Source organism: Macrobrachium nipponense, chromosome 15 (assembly GCF_015104395.2).
Source record: "Macrobrachium nipponense isolate FS-2020 chromosome 15, ASM1510439v2, whole genome shotgun sequence".
Classification (NCBI taxonomy): domain Eukaryota; kingdom Metazoa; phylum Arthropoda; class Malacostraca; order Decapoda; family Palaemonidae; genus Macrobrachium; species Macrobrachium nipponense.
In genome coordinates, this window is record NC_087208.1 from 75,330,882 (window position 1) to 75,353,381 (window position 22,500).

General features: G+C 37.1%; 2 protein-coding genes across 2 annotated transcripts in view; one reads left to right on the forward strand and one right to left on the reverse strand.

Moving 5' to 3' along the window:
• Positions 1-22,500, reverse strand: part of LOC135195068 (echinoderm microtubule-associated protein-like 2) — a 370,249-nt gene that overhangs the window by 240,987 nt on the left and 106,762 nt on the right. The gene's annotated exons all lie outside the window — the stretch shown is intronic.
• Positions 16,666-18,663, forward strand: LOC135226932 (uncharacterized). Its single transcript, XM_064266613.1, has 2 exons — positions 16,666-17,081; positions 18,139-18,663. The coding sequence occupies exons 1-2, from the start codon at positions 16,689-16,691 to the stop codon at positions 18,661-18,663; spliced, it is 918 nt and encodes a 305-aa protein (XP_064122683.1). The 5' UTR covers positions 16,666-16,688.

The following is a 22,500-nucleotide window of genomic DNA, read 5'->3' on the forward strand; positions in this document are numbered from 1 at the left end:
ATATCTATATATAGTATACTATATATATATAATATATATATATAAACTTTGCAATAGAGAGTATACGGATAATTTTATCTAAATGTATATACCTTGTATTAATAAAATATAATCATTAAATGATTACATATTTGGAACAAGACTCTAACAGGAACTTAAAATATTATTTACAATTTCTGAGAATTGTGTCTTTAGTGTTGATCATATCTTAGCAGACAAAGAACTGTTTTCGGTCAGTTTAATTCTGTGAGAAAGCGGTTTTATAATATAAAAAAGAAGGGCAAACTAAATGACCTCACAAAGCCCATGGAATAATAAAGAGGAAAATGAGAGAGGACGAGTAATGCCGAGTAACAAAAAAAAAAAAAAAAAAAAAAAAAAAACTGTCCTTAATAGGAGTGGCTCCGAAAACAGACGAGACACAAAAGTCACAAGTTCAACGTTCATACAACAGTTGCAATTATGTCTGCATGTCTACCGATCACAGTCACCCTATACATTTTGTTCTCATGGCCACAATGGCCTTTTCGCCTTACTTTCTGTATGCTGCAAACCTTGAATCCGTTTGAGAAGGAGATGACGGTTTTTCCTTCCCTGGTGGGATTCGAACCCACGCAAGACTGTCCGTAGTAACCCAAAGTCTATAAAGAGATGACGCTAGACCGAAGGCGCAAACCACAATGCTATGAACAGACACACTTGTAAGTCAGTGATTTAGCATCATCTTCCTCATCATTATAACCGATATGTCTTACCAACAAACATAGATAGTCTCCACCGTAATTTGTCTCGCCATCACCTACAAAAGTTCGATAACTTTCAATGAATAACATCATAATAAACCCACGAATGCGCTGGAAATACGTAATGCCAGGCTCACCGACATAATGACGCACAGCAGCATTTATGGCATTAAACCGTCACAGGGAACCAATGAACTGCCGAGATAGACTGTGGTTTTATTGGTATTATTTCGAGGCAAATTAAGAGCATTAGACATAATGACGGAAGAGTCAAGGGCTACACTGCATAACATACAATAAATATACCTGAATTCAGAAATCGTATTTGATAAAGGAAAGCTGAAACTTTTAATAATGTTAACGTTGTTAACTATTATAAAAACAGTTATTAACAGCAAAATTAGTCTAACATTACCATCTTTTCCCGCTAGGGGTGGCTCCGAAGGGTGTCTCTTCTTCTCAGATTGCATCCAGTCTTTAGGGATGAGGTTGCAATCTGGATGCGACCAACAACATTCATCTGACTACCAGGTATTCTGGTAGATTCACATCAACCGTGTATTTGATGTCTAGACCAGTCCCTTACGACGCTCCTGATTGGCTGTTGATAAGCCAATCACAGGGCCGGAAACTCAGTCTCAATCGAGAGTTCACATGGGTAGGATCTATGATCCACCTCTCCTGAGGGATACGTCTTTCAAATGTATCCCTCAGGAGAGGAGAAACATACATCCTGCCCATGTGAACTCTCGAGAGAGGCTGAGTTTCCAGCCCTGTAATTGGCTTAACAGCAGCCAATCAGGAGCGTCGTAAGGGACTGGTCTAGACATCAGGTGCACGGTTGATGTGAATCTACTTCAGTCCAATATGTGGGTAAGCAGTGAAACAAAGAGTTTTAACTGACTACTCGACGCAAAATTGCAGCTAGAATGACTGAATAACTAAGGTTTCCGGCATTTCCCTCCTCAACTGACTAAGGAAAACTAAAGTCGCGTGACCACCATATACCTAATTCACTGTTTTAGTCAACAGAGGGACGAAGAAGTTTAGTAGGTCTGTCCTTACTCGAAACTGTATGGAAATCAGTAAATTGTTTCGATTACTCTACGGGCTGCTCTTGAGCAAGAGCCCGTGCTGGCATAAAGCCAGCTTAATCTTAAACAACATCAAACAACGTTTCGATTATCAAATCTGAATGGATCTTCTCTCTCTCTCTCTCTCTCTCAATGAGAACATTCACCCATCGTCGAAGTCTGGCTCTCACAGACTCCTCTTCTTCTTGTGAGGAACAGAAGAAGAAGAAGAACGTCAACATCTCTGACGTCACATTTGAAGACAATCGCAACGGAGCATCATCGTGCGTGAGTATAGGTGTGTACTGTATATGCCTTTGTGTGTAAATGTGAGCGCGCGCGCGTGCATGCGTAGCCGCCGGCATGTACACAGGAGAGGAGGTAAGATGGGGGGAGGGCGGGGGGGGGGGGCGGGGGGGGGGGGGTGTTTAAGAGGGTTAGGAGCAGGCTAGAGAAGCCGAGAACAAAGGCAACAGATAAGTCCGTGACTTCCTGCCGACACCTGGTCTTCGAGGAGGGGCGGGTGGAGGTACGCTGGATGGAAAGGTAAGAACACAAACAGACGACAGAGAGAGAGAGAGAGAGAGAGAGAGAGAGAGAGAGAGAGAGAGAGAGAGAGAGATTAAGGAGAATTGTTTGATGCTAACGGAGTGAACTGTGAAATGTGGAAATTCTGAAATACGAAAAATACGCCGTTTAAAATCTTAAATTTCTTTTTAAAAATGACGCCAATAATAGAATGGGAAGGTTAAGTTTGTTTTTTGCCAATAATAATAATAATAATCATCATCATCATCATCATCATCATCACCATCATCATCATCATAATTTTACTATATTAAAATTATTCGCATTCAAATATTCATTTCAGTGTGCACCATCCTGATCTTAATTCAGCAATCTCTAGTTGAACACATTTACGCTTGGAAATAGGTAGCGTTAAAAAATACAAAATAACAAATATAACGTGAAAATGCAACAAACAGAAGTTTTTATATTTTTTGGCATAAAACATTAGCTCAAATAAAGCACCAGAAATATATAAATTTGCGTGACCCTTGCAAACTACAGTAAACTAGCTTTTCAAAGCTATATAGACTAATGCCATTGATACCTGCCATTATACATTAAAGCAAAGAGAAACATGCTAAAAAAAAATTAATTATCAATATGTTTCCTTGACGAAAAATGCACTTGCCGGAGGAAAGTTCTTGGACTCCACACATTTTTGCTCAATGAATGGATGGATGAATTATGGAATTTAGGGACAAGCCCAAGCACTGGGACCTATTATGGTCATTCAGCGCTATTTGCACTAAGCAAAATTTCTATATACTGCCTTTAAAATGGTGTCAAGTCGACTGCTATGACAGTCATGACACTGTGAAGCATTTTGTCATAATTTTGACGATATGAGTACATAATGTGTTTTACTTCAATTTAGGATCATTTTAAGCTGTTATCAATGTTTTTAATTATAGCATGAGGGCATCCCCCCCAAAAAAAGGGCATAATTTTACCCCTACTTATTTCTACCCACAATTATTAACGTTAAAAAAAGTAAAGAACTTGAATAAGTAATGTACATAATTTAAAAACAACGCCACTGCCTCACACTTAATGCTGCTGCCATATTTAGAGACACGGACACACAGGTAACGATAACAAAAATAATATTGGCGAAAATATTCAACACACTACCAAATCCAGCAAAGAGAAAAAGGCACAAACCATAATAAATACACGAAACCTTACAACCAGGAAAGGGTGTTGTTAAGAATCTTGAGGACAGTTTCAACCCTTGGCCCTCGAGGAGAGGATTACCTCGTCGAGAGGATTACCTCGGCGAGAGGATTACCTCGTCGAGGCCCTCCCGTTCTAATGATCAACATTTTGACGACGTGATGAGCAGTCAAGCCTTCACTCTTTCTTTTTTCACTCTAGCTACAACCTACAATGGTCGACTAACAACTAGGTACATAATGCACTTCTTGGGTCTAAAGAGGAATAATGAATTTTACAGATCGACCCCATTCGTCCCATCTCAAAGGTTCGAGAATCAAACATTGGTCCCCCACTTGCGAGCTGAGCTTATTCCAGTGCATCACAAATTCAGAGAGAGAGAGAGAGAGAGAGAGAGAGAGAGAGAGAGAGGAAATCACAACAAAAGAAGACAACAAAGCGGCCAAACGCGGGAGGGAAGTCCGCCAAAATGCCTGGACCGAAGGAGATTGTAAACCGGATGGATGGCCAGACCAGACAATCCCCACCCGATCCGAACAGAGTACCAGACTACCACCACCAGTCCTCCTCCTCTTCTTCTTCCAGTTCCACCTATACCTACGATATCCCCTTTTCTGACCTTGGCTTTGAATGGCTGGGCGGAGGAAAGGAAGGAGGGGCCGGTGAGAGACTGCAGGTAACACAGGGCTGACCTTTCCCCCTCTGGAACTTGTCTAAAGGATAATTATATGTGCGTCTCCTATCACAACAAAACGTTAAGTTTTCGGGTATCTTGTGGCCCATTCACCTCCCTTTTTTTTCGATCTCAATAAAGCTATCTATCGGTTCTTAAATGTCCGATAGAGGATGTCTTCAAGGTTCCCTGCCCCTACACAGTGCTCTTCTTAGTTCTTTCACCCAGTAGCAGATGTGGCCACTGAAATAACGATCTTCAAGCAATTCTCACCCTTACAGAACCGACACAAGGAGATGAGTGAAGGCGAAATCTTCATTTTCCATCTATGCGTTTCCTTTAAAATAACCCAAGCGAATCAAAAACCTTATGACGAAAATTATTTCATATTTCGGCTTAACTGAGCGAATGGTATTTTTGCTTCACTTGATCTGTGTTATCACAATTCGCATTATTGACTAATATAAATGTTAACAAAAACATATAATGATGCTGCCGACTATTATTGTATTAATTAATAATAAAAATCATGATATACATGAAGGCATAATACCCAAAGAGGTGTATGAAATAAATTGTGGAATAAGCAAGCATAAATATATCTCATTCTTTCATTTAGAATGATAGTTTTCTGTTCCGTTTTGATAAAAGGGCAAACTCACGATTTTGAAAGTTTTGCAGGAGACATTATAATTTGTTTACATTGATGTTCAATAAAATGAATAATGATATGTAACTTTAAATCATAAGCCATAGATATATATATATATATATATATATATATATATATATATATAGTATATATATATATATATATATATATATATATATATATATATATATATGTGTGTGTATGTGTGTGTGTGTATATATTATATATAGTATATATATGTATATATATATATATATAATATATATATATATATATATATATATATATATATATATATATTTTAATTATAATGTAAGTTTGGAATGCAATTATAATTGTGGTAATATGATTAATTCACGTCAGAACTTGTGTATCATGTTATGCAATGTTTGTTTCTGTGTTCAGATTTCCCAAATTTAAAGATAACATGCCTTAAGTGATCCAACTTTTTATCTTGAAGTAACGTAAGTGCTTATATGTGAGCCTCTGTGAAGAGGGTTGTATTCCCACTTTGAGAATGTCTTAGCTAAGCTAATTTCTTTATCGGCGGAAACAAGCGTAAGACCCCCCAGGCCGCAATGTTATCCAACCCCTTGAAAATAGATGAGTAAAGCTAGTTTTTTATCATCCCGGTCGAGCCTGTAAAGGAACAAGAGAGCCTTATTCATAGACATATGTGAACACAGTCAAAGAGGCCCTGTATTAGGTATCCCTATAGAGTTGACGTAATATGTTTTCGTCTTAGACGTGTACATTGAAATACACCCATTCCCCTGATACGACAGTTACGCATATAAAACATAGATTCATTCACTCTTGAGACAGAGCGGCATTCGTTTGAGAGTAACATTGCTCTCTCTCTCTCTCTCACTCGCACTGTCGAGTGCGCGAGGCTGTTTCAGTAACTTAACGTAACGAGCTGGTCACTAATTTTTATATAATTCTTAGTAATATATGTGTTGTTTGTGGAATCTGAACACAGTGTTATTTCTGTTAAAATTTGTGAAGGTGCCCACGAAAATAGTGAAAAAGTGTAAAATTGTAACAGGCCTTTTGATTGAAGCTGCAGCTGTGTATAATGTATTTTTACAAATGTTTTGAAGTGCACTTCGAGGTTTTATCATTTTTTAAACATGTTTATCTTTTGCTTTGTTCTTTTGACATATCCCATTTTTATATGCTTAATGTTTGTACTGTCAATGCTTTAATTGTTTTCATATTATGCATTATGTTTTTCTGCATTGTCTTTATTTTGTTTAATTAGTTTGAATAATATTCTATTATGTAAATTTTGAATCTTACACTTGTGAATTAACTTGCATTTAATTAAATTTAATTTCAAATTTAATTATTGCTTTATGATTTAATTTAATTAATTTTCTTGATAAACTTTGATTTAATTTTGGTTAATAATTAACACAAGAATTAATTAAACTTTTGTTTTCAAGTAATAACAATTTCCTTGAGATTGTGAATTTCATTTATAAATTTTGAATTTAGAAATAATTTTTGTATTTAAAATTTATATGAGCATTTCATTTTAACCATCAGTATACATTTTACTTTGTTTAGGTAGAAATATAGAGTGATAATTGTGCCGTTTCCCACAAATAAATCAGAATCAGGGAAATACTTAGATTTGAAGTTGCACGAGTGATGCCCTTTAATTAAGATTACCTCACACCTATTTTAATGAACTTAGACTGATTGTTTTCTTGACTGTTCAGTTATATAAGGGCTCACTCTTACCTTTAGAGTATTCAGTCGTTTAGTATTTATGATGAAGGGTCAGGTTTTCGCTGGCTGTAGTGAGGTAAGTAACAACCAAGTACTTGAACGAACTGTGCCCTAAGTACAAAGGGTGTCCCAGACCCAGAAATAAGTACAAATGGTAAGTGTAGTAACCAGTAACCAGATACTTGGCAATTTGGGTTAACAAATATTAATGGTGTCCAGACACAGATCTTTGACTATTTCGAGCACCAAGTATTAATGGTATCCACACCTAGATACTCTTGCCCACTTCGTCACAATATATAAATATTATATATATATATATAAAATTATATATTATAATATATTATATATATAAATATATATATTATACATACACACACACACACACACACAGATATATTATATATATATATATATATATATATATATATACACCACACACACACATATATATATAATATATATATATATATATAATATATATATATATATATATATATATATATATAGTATATACGTATATTTAAAGGACCTTGCGTATATATATGCATTTATTTATTTGTTTATCGGTACTGTGTACCCGCAGTTCTTCAAGACTTTGGTCATTTATAGTTACATACGTGTCAATTACCATTGCAATGAACAGCCATGTAAACAAACATAGTGCCTCTGCAAAACTCTCGAAGGGGAGAGTTCTCCCTTTTGAAAAACGAAACAGTTCATGATGGGTACAAACAATATTCTTTCTGGTCATCTCCGTCTTCTAAATACAAATAAAAGCTCTCAGAAACCTGGAAGATTTTGCTTGAAAGAGTTGCCACCGTTTACCACATTTCTTTCTCAAACAATTAATCTGAATCTATAACTGTAAAATAATAAAAATGAAATTTTTCAGTATTCACTGATGAAAAGTTGGTTCATGACTGATCAAAAAGCAAACGATAATTTCACATACATACAATACATTCATTTGGCAACGCACATTTGTCCCAGCCAGTTCGTCATGTCGATGGCCTTTTCCTGTCTTTTATCCCAACAACCAATTTCCATGTACTTGGCTATAAGTAGTTCCGAGGTGACCATCATAAAACAGAGTAAGGATGTCAGAGGTACAATAATTGAAACCGAACAGGACGGGACGGTCGTTCTCTAGGGGTATAAAGGGTAAAAAAGCCTTCAATAATCGGTACATATTTTTCTTTTTTGTGAGATGGCCACTGGAACGGATAGCCTTAAGTGCTCTTATCTAACCCCGTGGAGAATAGTAGGGTCTTTCCCCTATGTATCTTATTAATTACTGTGGTGTATGTGTATATTACGTACATAGTGTGTGTACGTGTATAAAAAATGCATCACCAGAGGCCTTATAAAATCAGCTTGTTGATTAATAGTTTCCTTTTTAATTTCTTCCCAAATGTCGAGAGGCTCTTTGACATTCAATATGTCTGCGGGAAAGCAGGGTCTTCTACTTAGAAAAACAATATCTTTTCAAGGCAGTTTACTCAGCCGGTCATTTCAAAACATTCCGGATTTTCACCCTCGTTCTTGCCCATTGTATAAATAACCCTACTTCTGCTATCCGGCCTCTTCCCTCAATAAAGTGAACATCCTCTGAAGCCACCACATCTAAAATGAAAACGCACCTGGTAATAGAATACAAATTAAGGCAGTGCTATGAGCACTTCTATAATACTTAGTCTGGTACATATGAAAAGGGCCACAAGTAATATACAGTAAGATGTGCAGGAAATAAGTAATAAGATAAAAAAAATCGCTGATAGCAATTCAGGAATTTATTCTTAATTATTCTAATGATATAATACTTTAAATATGCGAATAATTAAAATAAAAACAGCAACGTGACCTCGCCCTTGTTCAGAATGACCTGAAAAATTGCCTTAACAGATTCTCTGGTGAGTCTACTCATTTCTAAGTCTGACATATTCCCACTTCAACATTGACATTGTCCCGCAGAAAACCTTTTCTACATCGCGCTCTGGTCCTAACCTTAAACAAAATCAGGATTAACAGAGTACTCTATTAATCCTATCCAAAATTACCTTTAAAAAATCACGACATATGCAATATTTGTCTCAACTGTGAGCCTTCAATGTTTATACTGTCATGAGTTCCTACGTCACAAACTACTAACTAACGGAAGGATGAAGAAAGTGGGCTGGTCTTCAAAAGGGCTCCACATCGATCTTTTTATCTTTGAAAGGTTGAGCGGTTATAGTGAGGAGAAGGATAGGTAAATCTCGGTTAATCAACCATCAATAACCGGTGCATGAGGAGAGCAGCGAGGGTTCGGAGAGGCGGGGAAAGGGCGGAGGGAGCGAAGGAGGGAGCAGAGTGGTTAAGGGGTAATTGGCGTAAAGGATTTTTCGAGAAACGAGCGTCAAGGGAGACAGATGGAGCTATCCTTTTTTAAGTAAAAATTAAAAATAAGGAAATGAAGAAAAAAATTTACAAGTGTCTCAAACGCAGCAAATACTCTACTACTACTACTACTATACTACTACTACTACTACTACTACTACTAAGAATAATAATAATAATAATAATTATCATCATCATCATCATCAGTATTATTATTAGCGTGTCGTATTCACACAAACTTGAATTGAACGGTAATAATGAGAGACTAATCCGTTAAACAAACCTGAACTTGGCCGACTATCCTAAAGAGTCCACGTACCTGTAAAGAAAAACATTGAATTGAATTTTGATTTCTATCAATTTGCATAACTAAACTAATTCCATTTATCTATCTATCCATGTACACACACACGCACACACATACAAATATATATATATATATATATATATATATATATATAAAATATAGATATATATATATATGTATGTATGTATGTATATACGTATGTATGTATGTATGTATGTATGTATATACACTATATATTTCTACAGCACTCCTGGTAGAAACTCTATCAAGGTTTCTTGGATATAGGAATGTTTAATCTTAGTAGACCGGCTCTGAATCGGGAGGAACTTTAGACTCTTGGGGCTATGCTTAACTGCACAAATAATAATAATAATATAATAATAATAATAATAATAATAATAATAATAATAATAATAAAATGGCAGCCTCTGGAACGGAGTGAAAATGAGTAAGCTAATGCCTTTGTACAACAATAAGAAAGGGAACTGATGGCATGGTGTAAAAACAGCCATAAGTTACTGCCTGTATACGACAGAGGGAAGAAAAGCTCCGGTGAGATGTATAAACCTGTAAGTTATTACCTGTACACGATAAAAAGAAAGAAAACTGGCACTGTGTCAAAACAGTAGGGTTATGACTGCGAACATTTAAAAGATTGGCAGCCTCTGTCGTGGTGTAAAAACTTGTAAGATAAAGTTTGCGTTGAATAAAACGACCGGTAACTTCTGATGCAGCATAAAACCCCACAAATGACGCCCTGTCTACAATCAAAAGAAAGGCAAGCTCTACCGCGGTCTATAATCTGTAATCTGTAAATCAGTGACTTCTTGCCAGGGAAGAATAGTCACTTCTTGGACGGCGTAAAAAACTGTAAGTTTTCTTAAGATGCGGTGTCAATATTTGTTAAAAGAGCGACCTCTGGCACAGTGTAAAACCAGGTAAATTAATGAATAAAGAATGGCAAATTCTCTTGCGTTGTCACAACCGTAAGTTAATGCCTCTGTAAAATGTAAAAGAATGGCAATCTCAAGTGTAATGTAAAAACCCCAAGAAAGATAGGTAACCTATGTGGCGCAGTGTTAAAATCCAGAAATTAAGGTCTGTCTATTGTTAAAAGAAAGGCGATATCCGGTGAGGTATATGAGCATATACATACAGACCTGCGTACAATTAAAAGAATAGCGATCTGAAGTGTTACGGCCTGTAAACGATAAAAAAGAAAAGCAGCCACAGTCACGATCTAAACGCCTAGTTAAAAGTATGGCAACTGGTAACAGGCTAATGCTGGCGAACAATAAACTTACTGGCAATCTCCGGCACGGTGCAAATACCCGCAAGTTAATGGCTCCGTATGAAAAAAAAAATGACAACTTTTGTCGTGGTGTCAAGTCCTGTACACTACAAAGAATGACAACCTCTGGCGCTGTGTAACCAGTCAGTAAATGCCTGCATACATTAAAAAAAAAAAAAAAACTCATAAAAAAGAATGGGAACTTCCGGTGCAATGCAAAACGCCGAAAGGTAATGCCTGTAAAGAGTTCAATGAGAGGTGCCCTCTGGCAGTAAAACCCTGTAAATAAATGCCATAAAATTCAGCACACTGTAACATTTAAATAACTTTAAAACTTTGCACCCTCCGGCGCTGTCTAACAACCGTTGAGATTATGGGATAAGCATTAAAAAAAAATCCCCATAAACATAGTTACCTTGACAGCTAGCCGTAAATCTCGATGCAAAAACCGAAATAAAAATAAATATTGCAAAAACTGAAGCGCAAGTTATATGGCCATGCGGCGTGTGCTTTATGGAAAAAAAAAATCTAAGGTAAAAGGGAAGCACACAATACATAGGGATCATATTACAAAGTGTATTTGGAGATTACAATTTTTAAACTTCATGCTTCTCCAGATAATAAAATGACATTCGTGCGCAAGAACTTCGCGGAGTCTATAGTAATTATGGCTCGCAATCAGACGTTAATGGTGAGAATTCATCCAAATACCCTAAAGTACAACACATGGGATACCACAGGAATTAACTGCTTATGAAATGGTTTGAATGATGTTCATAAATGAACAGCATACTTTGGGTTTGCATTTTCATTTGGTTTTACTGTAAGTGATTCAAAGAAACTCTATTTGAGTTCAAATGTATAATTTGTTAAAGTATAATGTGTAATCAAGGGCTCAGTAATCAGCTGAATTACCGGTAGTGAACCATTTGCTGCAATGGCTGGAGGGTATAACATAACCTACCCACGATACGTTTACGATACAAGTAACTCGCAAAAAAAGGGAGGACAAGTTGAGGTTAACAAATTATACTGCTGGGTCCAACAGTGGCATTAGTTCTTATAGGTGTTATTGGCGTTTTTTTATTATTATTAGAATGACTTATGGTGATAGTATTAAGTCTGGTATCACTGGCAGTATTGTTATGAAACAATAATAATGATAGTAGTGGAAATATTAACGTGTAAGCGAATTATTTAGTTTCGTGAGAAACGTTATCTGATGTAGAAGCGAATAGATATATACGAGACACAAAGGAACAGAAGAAAAAATCGATATCAGCAGCATCTGCTACGGAGCAGAGTCAAAATCTCATAAAGAATAAAATACTGAGTAAATTAGGCAAAAGAGGCCTGATCTAGTTGACGACATAGGATTACTGATCTGTCCAAGAATAAACTGCAACAGTTTCACTGACTGGTGACGAACTAGAAAGCCTTTAACATTATGTATCCAAAAAAGTGACCAAGAGGAGACAACAACGACTTCAGTATGGCGGTCGTTGGTTTGGAAGAGAGGTTCAGTTTCAACCATTCGAAGTTGCTGAGGCGTCTGCCTAAATTCCAAATTCTGCATTTCAGAATTGTTAAATTTGGAACCACCATGAGCGATGGTTCCAAATGTAACAATTCTGAAATACAGCAAACCTCTACACTGATGCATGGAATGAATCCAGAGTTTAGGCCAAAGGCCAAGCACCGGGACCTATATGAAGTCATTCAGTGCTAGAAAGGAAACTGAGAGTAAGTAGGTCTGAAAGGCGTAACGGAAGGAAAACCTCGTAGTTGCATAATGAAATAATTAAGAGAAGATGGTGGATAGCAAGATGGAAGGAAGATCATATGAATGGAGGTACAGTAAAAGGAATTAAAGGGGTTGCAGCTAGGGGCCGAAGGGACGCTGCAAAGAACCTTTAGAATGCCTACAGTGCACCCCGCTACGGAGCACTGATGCATGATGCAACAGGCCATCACAAGCTTCGAAAGGCAACAACACGTGAATATCTACATACATGTTGACGTAGGTGTGTCTTGCAGAGTAAGGATGAATCGCTGGAGAACATGGTCTGCAATGCATTAACAATTTAGCTTCCTTGAGAAAACTACTGATTTCAGATTCCCAAAGAAAACTTATCTTTTTTTAGTTTTTTGTTTTTGTGTGTCTTGGTTAAAAATTGTGATCACTCCCTGTCACATCCAAGTACTTGGGAAGATCTGACCTTCTCGACAGCAGCTCATTTCAATCACTGGTAAACAGACATAATAAAAAATCGTCATTCCCTTATCTCTTCCCAAACCATCCTTCTCTCTAGGTAAGTATTCTTCTCTCTCTCTCTCTCTAATAAATATACAACAAAGGCGGCCATTAAGAATATCTGCCTTCACGTTACAGGAAATGCCACGGCGTCGTTTACTTCGGTTATCACCGCGCAATTGCAGAGAGGCGCGAGAGCGGTCCGTTGGTTCGCACGAAACGAAACGTTTAATGCTTTTCCTTCGGGAGCACCAGACAATGGAACGGCCAACCTATGGCCATTTTCTAGCCAAAGCCCAAAGAAATGAGAACAAGAAAACGACTATTGCCACAAAAAATAGTCACTAGAGAAAATAAGGAAGAGGGTTTGCTTTGTTCCTTCAATTTTTCACCTCATTTGTCCTACTGAAGAACTGCAGCATTGGCTTTGGTCACTGCTTGGACAGGTCACCAGGAACAGTCTTCTTCTGAAAAGTAGTGGTGTCATTGAAAGAACAAGATGTGTTTATGAGACAAGACCTAAATGGTAGTATTTCACTGGATGACTCTCTCTGCCCACTGGCTTTATTCATTAGCGGACCATGTGTGCCAAATATGAACACTTTCGCATCGTTCAATAGGTGTGATCAAGGTCAAATTCCTCTTTGATTTGAATTTCTATTCGACCTTTAGAGTCAAGGAAGACAACGCCATTTACCCTTAGATCCATCAAATTTAGGACTACATTCCCATCACCAACAGATGATGTGTGTGAAAGAAAAAACTTCAATCTTAGCGGACAAACAGAAAAACAGTGGAACAGACGAGCGGACAGGTGAATAATTACCAGACGCTCCCGATAAGTGAACGAGGTTATAACAGAAGTACAAGCAGTGGTAAAAGCAGAGGTGGTAACAACAGCGCAAGCAATGGCGGAAACCGATAAAAACAGCGGTTGCATGCGCTGCAAAAGTAGGTGTGGTAATACCAGTGGCGGTAGTCAGAGCAAATTGTAGCAACGGAGGCAAAAGTTGTAGTAGTAGCAGTAAAAGTTAACCTGGTATTAGATGCAAAATAAAGTGGCAGAATCAAGGAAGGCATTAAGGAGTCAACATAAATAAACATCGTGATTGTCCACAATTCAGTGATCCCACGACCCACAGCGAACAGAAATGGTAAGGTTATTTGTGTCGTAACTGAAAAATGTCTCTGAATGAATGAAATAAAAAAAAAATAACGTGACTCGATTGTACTTAGCCTTCTTCTTCAGTGTGCAGTGTCCGAAAGCTTGACGTTGACGATCATGGACCTCTTTCTCGTACTCAGCATTATAACCGCAAATAACAGATTTATTTCAATCCTGTCCCTTAAAACTGAAACAATTCCCTAATATTCCACAAACGAAAACTGCGAAACAAAGCACGCACAAATATGAAAACATATTGACATACTTAAACCTCTTCGTCACTCATGAGAACAGACAATCGGGGAAAAGAACAAAAATAGACGACGACAACCGTGGGAAAGGAAGGATGTCGGGAGGCAGTTGAGTTCCCCCTCATGACCATCTTTGATGGGATAACGACAAAGGTACCAGGTGAAGTTCTCCGAGTTGATTGGCGCCAGGTGAGCTATTCACGTTGACTGGTATGTGTACCTGTTATGAGAGGTATTCGCGAACGGCCATGTATGATTGGATGTCGTATCATTTGCAAACCGTGAATTAATGTGAGGATGCATTGTAACTATGCAACTATGTAATATGGAAATTATGTCAGTGTATGTATGTGTGTGTGTGTAGATAAATAGAAATAAAGAGTCACAGGGAGGATTCATTGTCATAAAAATGTTGATGCAAGCGATAAACGGTCAGTGAGAGAGAGAGAGAGAGAGAGAGAGAGAGAGAGAGAGAGAGAGACGCCATACTATTACATCCCGAACCCAAGACGTATATGAATCGTCGCCCGAAGCAACAATTCACATTTCGTCGTAATCACCACATTTCCTGCACAACCGCCACCTGGGGCCGACCTTGCTCCTACTGCCTCTTTTTTGGGGAAAATTCTCTCTCTGTGTGTGTGTGTGTGTGTGTGTGTTAACGCTGATTTTCGTTGTAATGTAACCTTGCTCCCAAGGGTGACCATAATAATAAGTATGATTTTTTTCTCTAGTAGTCTACAGAACTTTCATGCAAGTGAAATACTTTATATTCTTTTTTCTTTCACAAAAGAATTTTCCACGACCATGACCACGGAGGCACTCTTCTAAAGGGGTGCCTTACGATATATATATATATTTATATATATATAGATATATAGTATAATAATATTATATATTATATATAATATATATATATATATATATATATATATATATATATATATATATATATGTATATGAATAAGATCCCTGGTTCAATTAACAACTTCCGAAGTTTTGTATAGAATCATACTACCATTCAGTAAGATGATACGAGAAGTCAAGGAAATGACTAGCTGTAATTACAAAGTTTGAAGAATAATAAAATGATTCTTGAATAGAGAATGACTGATTTCCGCAGATAATACAGAGCTGACTGGGAATCGTAAGCAGAAACTGCAGAGGCGAAAGAAAGATTCTGAACGGGTTTGGAAGAGGAAGAATGTGGATTTTGTGGCAAGCGCAAGTATATGATTCTCTTAAGTATTAAGGAATAGTCCTGATAAAGTTGCGATGAGAGGAGAGGTAAGACATAGTTGATTAAGGTTGCAGAAGATTGGAAACAAGCTTGAAATGTCTACGGAACTCAGTGTGGGGTTTTACAAAGGGATTCTGAGCACAATGTCCTTTGAGGAGGTGAAAGGTATTTGTGAATGTGAATATGGAAAAAAAATTTGTGGAAGCTGTCAAGATGAATTGTTTGCAGATCATGTGCTGTATAAGAACTGAAAGGTTGAGAAAAGTGGAAGTACATGCGAGAAGTGATAAGAAGTTTATTACTGGGGAAAGGAAGACCTGATGACTCTTAGGCGGGGGAGGCCATTCATTGCTTTCATGGCAATGAAGTTATGAAATTAATGAATAAGCATTCTCAGAGACAAGCACTTTCAGATGCCGACCGAACTCTTATCCTGCTGCTTACAAATCAATAGAGCACCAGAGTATTCTTACATGACAGTAACCTATCACACTGAGCGCGCACTGGTATGTCTGATCCATAATCAAATTATGACCACTTCAATCCTTCGGTTGCTATTAAAACTTTTAGTCCAGGGGTTAACTTTGTCCCTAACACTTTAATAGTTCTTATTATTGGCAATGGCGGGAAATATCCGCCTCCCTTGCCACTTCCTTATAATGTTTGATTTATTTGGTCTTTTCATATAAGGGTGGGGAGACTCTTTGCTGCTTAAGCATCATCCCAAATGGCTGCTTTTGCTTAGCCTACAAAATAACGTGAAAGAGCCAATCTTGGACTTTTTGGAGCAAAGGGAGTCTAATGCATTAGAATCACAATATATGACAAAGACTTTTCCTTTACTACTGGATACATGTTCCAAAACCTTCACTAATGCTGCCAAGATTGCAGTAAATGCAGAGGAACAGTCAGGCAAATCGATTTGGCTATCTAATTACACGTATCCGGTTTCCTACGACGCCGTCGTCGGTCGCGACGCTAGCATTTGTTCAAACCGGAGCGTGTGATAGCAAATCGGCCGTATGAACGCTCACCCACGGCCGGCCGGATGAACTTTCGCCAGTACTAAAGTTGGCCGTACGGCCGTCGTACGTCACGACTGAGGACTAGCGTGTAATTGCTCACCGTATGGTTTATGACATCAGTCTGAGGCTGCACCTGACAGTGGAAGGTCGCCACCATGGCAAGCTCTTCTTGCGCCAGTGGTGATTTCTTGAGTGACTTCATAGAAATTTATCGAAATGAGCCATGTTTGTGGTTCATTAAATCTAAGGATTATTCAAACAGAGAAGTGAGAAATGCAGCATATGGTAAATTAGTAAATAAACTTCAAGAAATTGATCCTAGTGCTAATAAAGATACTGTTGTTAAGAAAATAAACAACTTGAGGAGCTCCTACAATAAAGAGCTTAAAAAAGTGCAAGCGTCTAAAAGTTCGGGGAGCGGTTCAGACTCCATTTATACGCCAAAACTCTCATATTTTCATCTGATGCATTTCATCAAAGACCAAAATGTGGAATGTGAACCATCTGTTTCAAACATGAGCCTTAATACACAGGAAATCAATGAAGAGGTATGTATATATAATCCTGTCATATTTTATTTACAAACAAAAGAAAGCTTACAAATATTCAGTTGAATAATTCACACTATTTCTTTATTTAAATATTTGGATAACTCATTACCATTCAGTAGAAAAGCAAACTAAGAATATCATACATTGTCCTGCCATGCAACTTTTCCTTCGTTATTAAAGTAATTCATGAATGCATCTCGTATTTTCTTAGCAGCATTGGGGGTATTTCTCATAGTCCCTCTTTGCAAGCCTGCTAGTGATTGTTCGACTTGACTCATATTATCTTCAGCTTGTTCATCAGACTCATCTGGGATAGAATACCTGATACATTTTGCACGTAAAATATTATGAAGTGCACAACAAGCCAATACTACATCTTTAGTATTTCTTGGCAATAAATTTATAGCAGTTTGAAAGATACGAAAGCGCGAAACCAAAATTCCAAACACGTTTTCGATAATTCTGCGAGCCCTGCTCAGGCGATAATTAAAGATCCTTCTCTCATATGATAAGTCCTTTTGACTAAAGGGTCTTGAAAAGTCAGTTCTCATAGCAAAAGCTTCATCGCCTATAAACACATAAGGTAATACTTTTTCAGAACCTTCAATTTTATTTTCTTGCGGAAGATTTAAATGTCCTTTGCACCATTCGTCATAAAAAGTGGTCCTGTTTATTACCCCTCCGTCTAAAATTCGTCCATTGATGCCGAAATCACAAAGAATAAATTCATACTTTGCATTGGCAATGCCCATTAGCACCATACTATGGAAACCCTTGTAATTGTAGTAGAATGATCCTGATTCTGGAGGTGGCACAATCTTGACATGTTTGCCATCCACAGCTCCGACACAGTGTGGAAAATTCCAGACTCTCTCAAAAAAAAATAGTAATAGAGAATTATTTAACATATAAGGTTTATAGACTATGCTAGAATGAACTGGAAGTTATTTAAATAAATACCTATTTTACTTATAGAATTTTAGAACTACTATTTCTTTCTTTCAAAACAGAATTTCCATGTTTATGTTACTAATTATTTTGCTTTTTTTTTCAGCAATTTCAAGAAGACGATCTTACTGAAGAGAGGGAAACCCAACATGAGGATGATTCATCGCTACTGCCTTCACGGCATACTAGTACATCAGTCCTACCAGCACCACCAAAAAGGCGCAGATCGGTACAAGGCAAAGCTGATCACGTTTTGGACCTTGTAGCAAAAAGGCTGGAAGCACCTCCAAATTCGGAATATGATGTGTTTGGTATGTATGTGGCTAAAACGTTACAAAGCTTGCATTTAGCAAACCCGGGAATGTATCCGGTTGTTAAAAAGCTTATAAATGACGCTATCTTCGAGGGTGAAATGGGCACATTGACGCCCTATTCACGAATTGCCCAGAACCAAGCTCCATCTCTATCTAGGACTCCTGTACCTACTCCAAGCCCAAGTCATTACCCAGCTCCATCTCTGTCTAGCACTCCTGTAACTACTCCAAGCCCAAGTTATTACCAAGCTCCATCTCTATCTAGCACCCCTGTACCTACTCCAAGCCCAAGGGCGGATTACAATTATGAGACATAATTATGAGACATATGATATTCTCCAAATGTAATGTAGGTGCACATGTACATTTATGAACCTTGGATACTCTGGAATAAAGTTTGAAACTTCTTTATTTTTTTCAATTAACCTGGTATGAATGTTTCATACTAAAACGAGAAATTATAGTTATTTGTGCAAAATAAACTTACCTTCAGATATTTTGGGCCTAAACATTTGTAGATTGCTGCGCATGTTTCTGGGATTATTGCACTGAGAGAAGGCTGCGATATAATTGTTGTAAACTTTAGATCGCTACATGTTCTTCCTGTAGCAAGAAATCTCAAAGTGGCTGAAAGACGCTCATGTGGACTAATTGCTTCTCTCATGCAAGTGTCCTTTTTTTCTATTAAAGGTGATACCTGACTTAAGAGTTCCAAATATGTGTCATGATCCATTCGCATGTAGTTAAACCAGTCATCTTTTTCTAGTGCTAGTTCCTTCATTAAGTTAACATGAGAGTATTTTTGTCGTTTACGCAGCCAATGTTTGGACCAAATCTTCTTTTTTCTTGTTTTCACCTTCAAACAGCACGCTAGAGCAATAGCAACGAGATTGTCGTCGAGAGAAGACATGTCACTCCTCCACCACAAACAGTGCCACACTGACCCACTTGCCACCGGCCGTTCAAATACGTGTAATAACTCTAGCCGTAGGCCAGAATTTTCCTACGGCGCCGTAGGCCAGGTTGGCCGTAGGAAACCGGATACGTGTAAGGTTCATCCATAAGAATTACGGCGTTTCCAAACACCAGGCTCTGACTCTGAACTAGGAGCATATAACTTTATGTGATTTTTATGAATAGTATTCTGTTGAAGGAATATAGTTAACTTCTATGGAAATGTTCTTCTTTGAGAAGGAAAAGGGTACAGGAACATTTCAGGCACGACTCACTGTTGAAGGCAGCAAAATCCTGGATATTATCTCTCAAGAGAGCTGACATTACCTTGCTCATTCACTCTAGTGTGGGCAGGCTGGGATGATCTAACCCCACTAAATCTTTGAGGCATCAACTTCTTCTAAGAGATCAACGGCAGGCAGAGTTGCTGGGGACAGATTTATTTCTTAGCAAATATCGCATACCCAATCCCCCCCTTCTATAAATCAAGCAGTAACCCATTAGTATTCACATAAACGCTCTCATCAGTCAAGGATCTAAATGCAACAGAGCATAATTTAAGGTCAATATTGTGAACAACATCGAGTTCTTTTAATTTAGTTTAACATGCAAAGGATATGTTTGAGAGGGACCTACCCGGTGAATCATACAACCTCAATAATATGAAGTCATCTGCTCCCACATTAAGACGTCTTACCCTTCATTTGAGGGCATCAATGCGTCTAGACCATATGAGTTTAGAATCAAATGTCAAGGTCAAAAAATTTCACCTCCTTGACAGAAGGTAAAATAATACACTTCAGAGTTAAAGTGGGTACTGCTTCCGTACATCTAGGTCTATTAAATCATACAGTAAATCTTAGATATTGAAAATTTGAAAGTAAACTCATCAGTCCATTTTCCATAAAATGTATTTGAACAAAGAACTTTCGCTATCACAATTGATCCCAGATCCTCTTTTCCTATCTTTTTCTGGACACTTTTAGGGCTCTTAAGCAGTTACACCATCCTTTGAGCGAAGCAATGTCATAGGTCAAAGTTGAAGCACTTCTGGGGTAACTCGACCACAAATATCCATGAGGTTTGGGATAAAATCTTATTCCTCATCCAAGACATTACGGAAATCAATACCTTTACCTTTGCCATCACAATCTGAGATCTTTTCCTTAACCCTTTCGCCGCTAAATTTATTTTGACTCTCATTCCCAGATAAGAACATATTTTGAAAATGCTTCCAGTTTAATAATAATAATAAAAAAAACTACATCTTTACTCCTTATATTCTAAGAACTGAACTTTATTTTAGCTTGTAAGTTATACATCAAGTGTAAAAAAAACTATTAGAAAGCGGAAAAGTAGCGTAAAAATTGAAAATTCGTTGGATTCCGAGTTCTTTGTTAATGGTAGCCTACACGTAATCCTTTTAGCACACCAATAATGTATGATATAATCATGTTCCATATCTGCAACATTTTTTGGACATTCTATGCAAAAGCCATGTTCCAAAATATGTTCAAAACATACAGATAACCATCCCCTCTCTGCCCCACCAATCTGATATCTGTCCATTCCGTATGCGATATTATGGAGCTCTCTTTACTCAGGTAACCTCCGATGGTAGGTTTGTGAATGAACCCCTTTTCACCTGCAACAAAAGCTTGTATATCCATCCATGGGGTATCAATCTGTCTATTCTTGATGCTTGATCCTTATGGTAAAAGCTGCCTCTTAGCTATTATAAAATAGAAATTTATCTTTTAGGCAAAGGCTGCCTCTTAGCTATTATAAAATAGAAATTTATCTTTTAGGCAAAGGCTGCCTCTTAGTAAAATGAGATAGAAAAATAGTTTATCGGAAGGCTGCTCTAGCTTATAAAAATAGAATTTTATCTTTAGGCACAAAGGCCGCTCTAGCATTATAAAATAGAAATTTATCTTTGCAGGCAATGGCTGCCTCTTACTTTATAAAATAGAAATTTATCTTAGGCAAAGGCTGTTTCTCTTAGCTATTATAAATAGAAATTTATCTTTTAGGCAGGCAAAGGCCGCCTCTTAGCTTATTATAAAATAGAAATTTATCTTTTTAGGCAAAGGCCGCCCCTCTTAGCCATTATAAAATAGAAATTTATCTTTTAGGCAAAGGCTGCCTCTTAGCTATTATAAAATAGAAATTTATCTTTTAGGCAAAGGCTGCCTCTTAGCTATTATAAAATAGAAATTTATCTTTTAGGCAAAGGCCTGCCTCTTAGCATTATATAAAAGAAATTTATCTTTTAGGCAAAGGCTGCCTCTTAAGCTATTATAAAATAGAAATTTATCTTTAGGCAAAGCTGCCTCTAGCTATCATAAAATAGAAATTTAACTTTTAGGCAAAGGCTGCCTCTTAACTATTATTAAAATAGAATTTATCTTTTAGGTTTCGGAAAGGCTGCCTCTTAGCTATCATAACATAGAAACAATTTAACGTTTAGGCAAAGGCTGCCTCTTAGCTATTATAAAATAGAAATTTAACTTTTAGGCAAAGGCTGCCTCTTAGCTATTATAAAATAGAAATTTATCTTTTAGGCAAAGGCTGCCTCTTAGCTATTATAAAATAGAAATTTATCTTTTAGGCAAAGGCTCCCTCTTAGCTATCATAAAATAGAAATTTAACTTTTAGGCAAAAGCTGCCTCTTAGCTATTATAAAATAGAAATTTATCTTTTAGGCAAAGGCTGCCTCTTAGCTATTATAAAATAGAAATTTATCTTTTAGGCAAAGGCTGCCTCTTAGCTATCATAAAATAGAAATTTATCTTTCAGGGAAAGGTTGCCACTTAGCTTTTATAAAATAGAAATATTTACTTTATTCTTTCGCTAGGTGATCATCTATTTCCTAAAGTGTAAATTTGGCAAAGGATTCATAAGTCAATTTTTCAAATCTAATCACCATATGAGTCTATATAAATTATTGTATTATCGACCCACTTGGGATCATTATCTTTTAATTCAACTTCAGTCCATGTGTATGGCACAGCAACATCAACACAAGAGAGTTTGTTGCTTTAAGGGCATCATCGGCATCATCATCATCACTTTTCACCAGATCAGGGTCAGCTATACCATAGTCAAATTCTGAATTAGGAGCAAGTAAAACTTCCTCAATTTCTTTTTGGTGTTATATTATATATATCATATATATATATATATATATATTATATTAT

Bases quoted from the DNA above. Each gene is read 5' to 3' on its own strand.
- LOC135226932 (XM_064266613.1), top strand. From the start codon at position 16,689: ATGGCAAGCTCTTCTTGCGCCAGTGGTGATTTCTTGAGTGACTTCATA. The intron at 17,082-18,138 runs GTATGTATATAT...TTTTTTTTTCAG, and splicing joins CACAGGAAATCAATGAAGAG to CAATTTCAAGAAGACGATCT.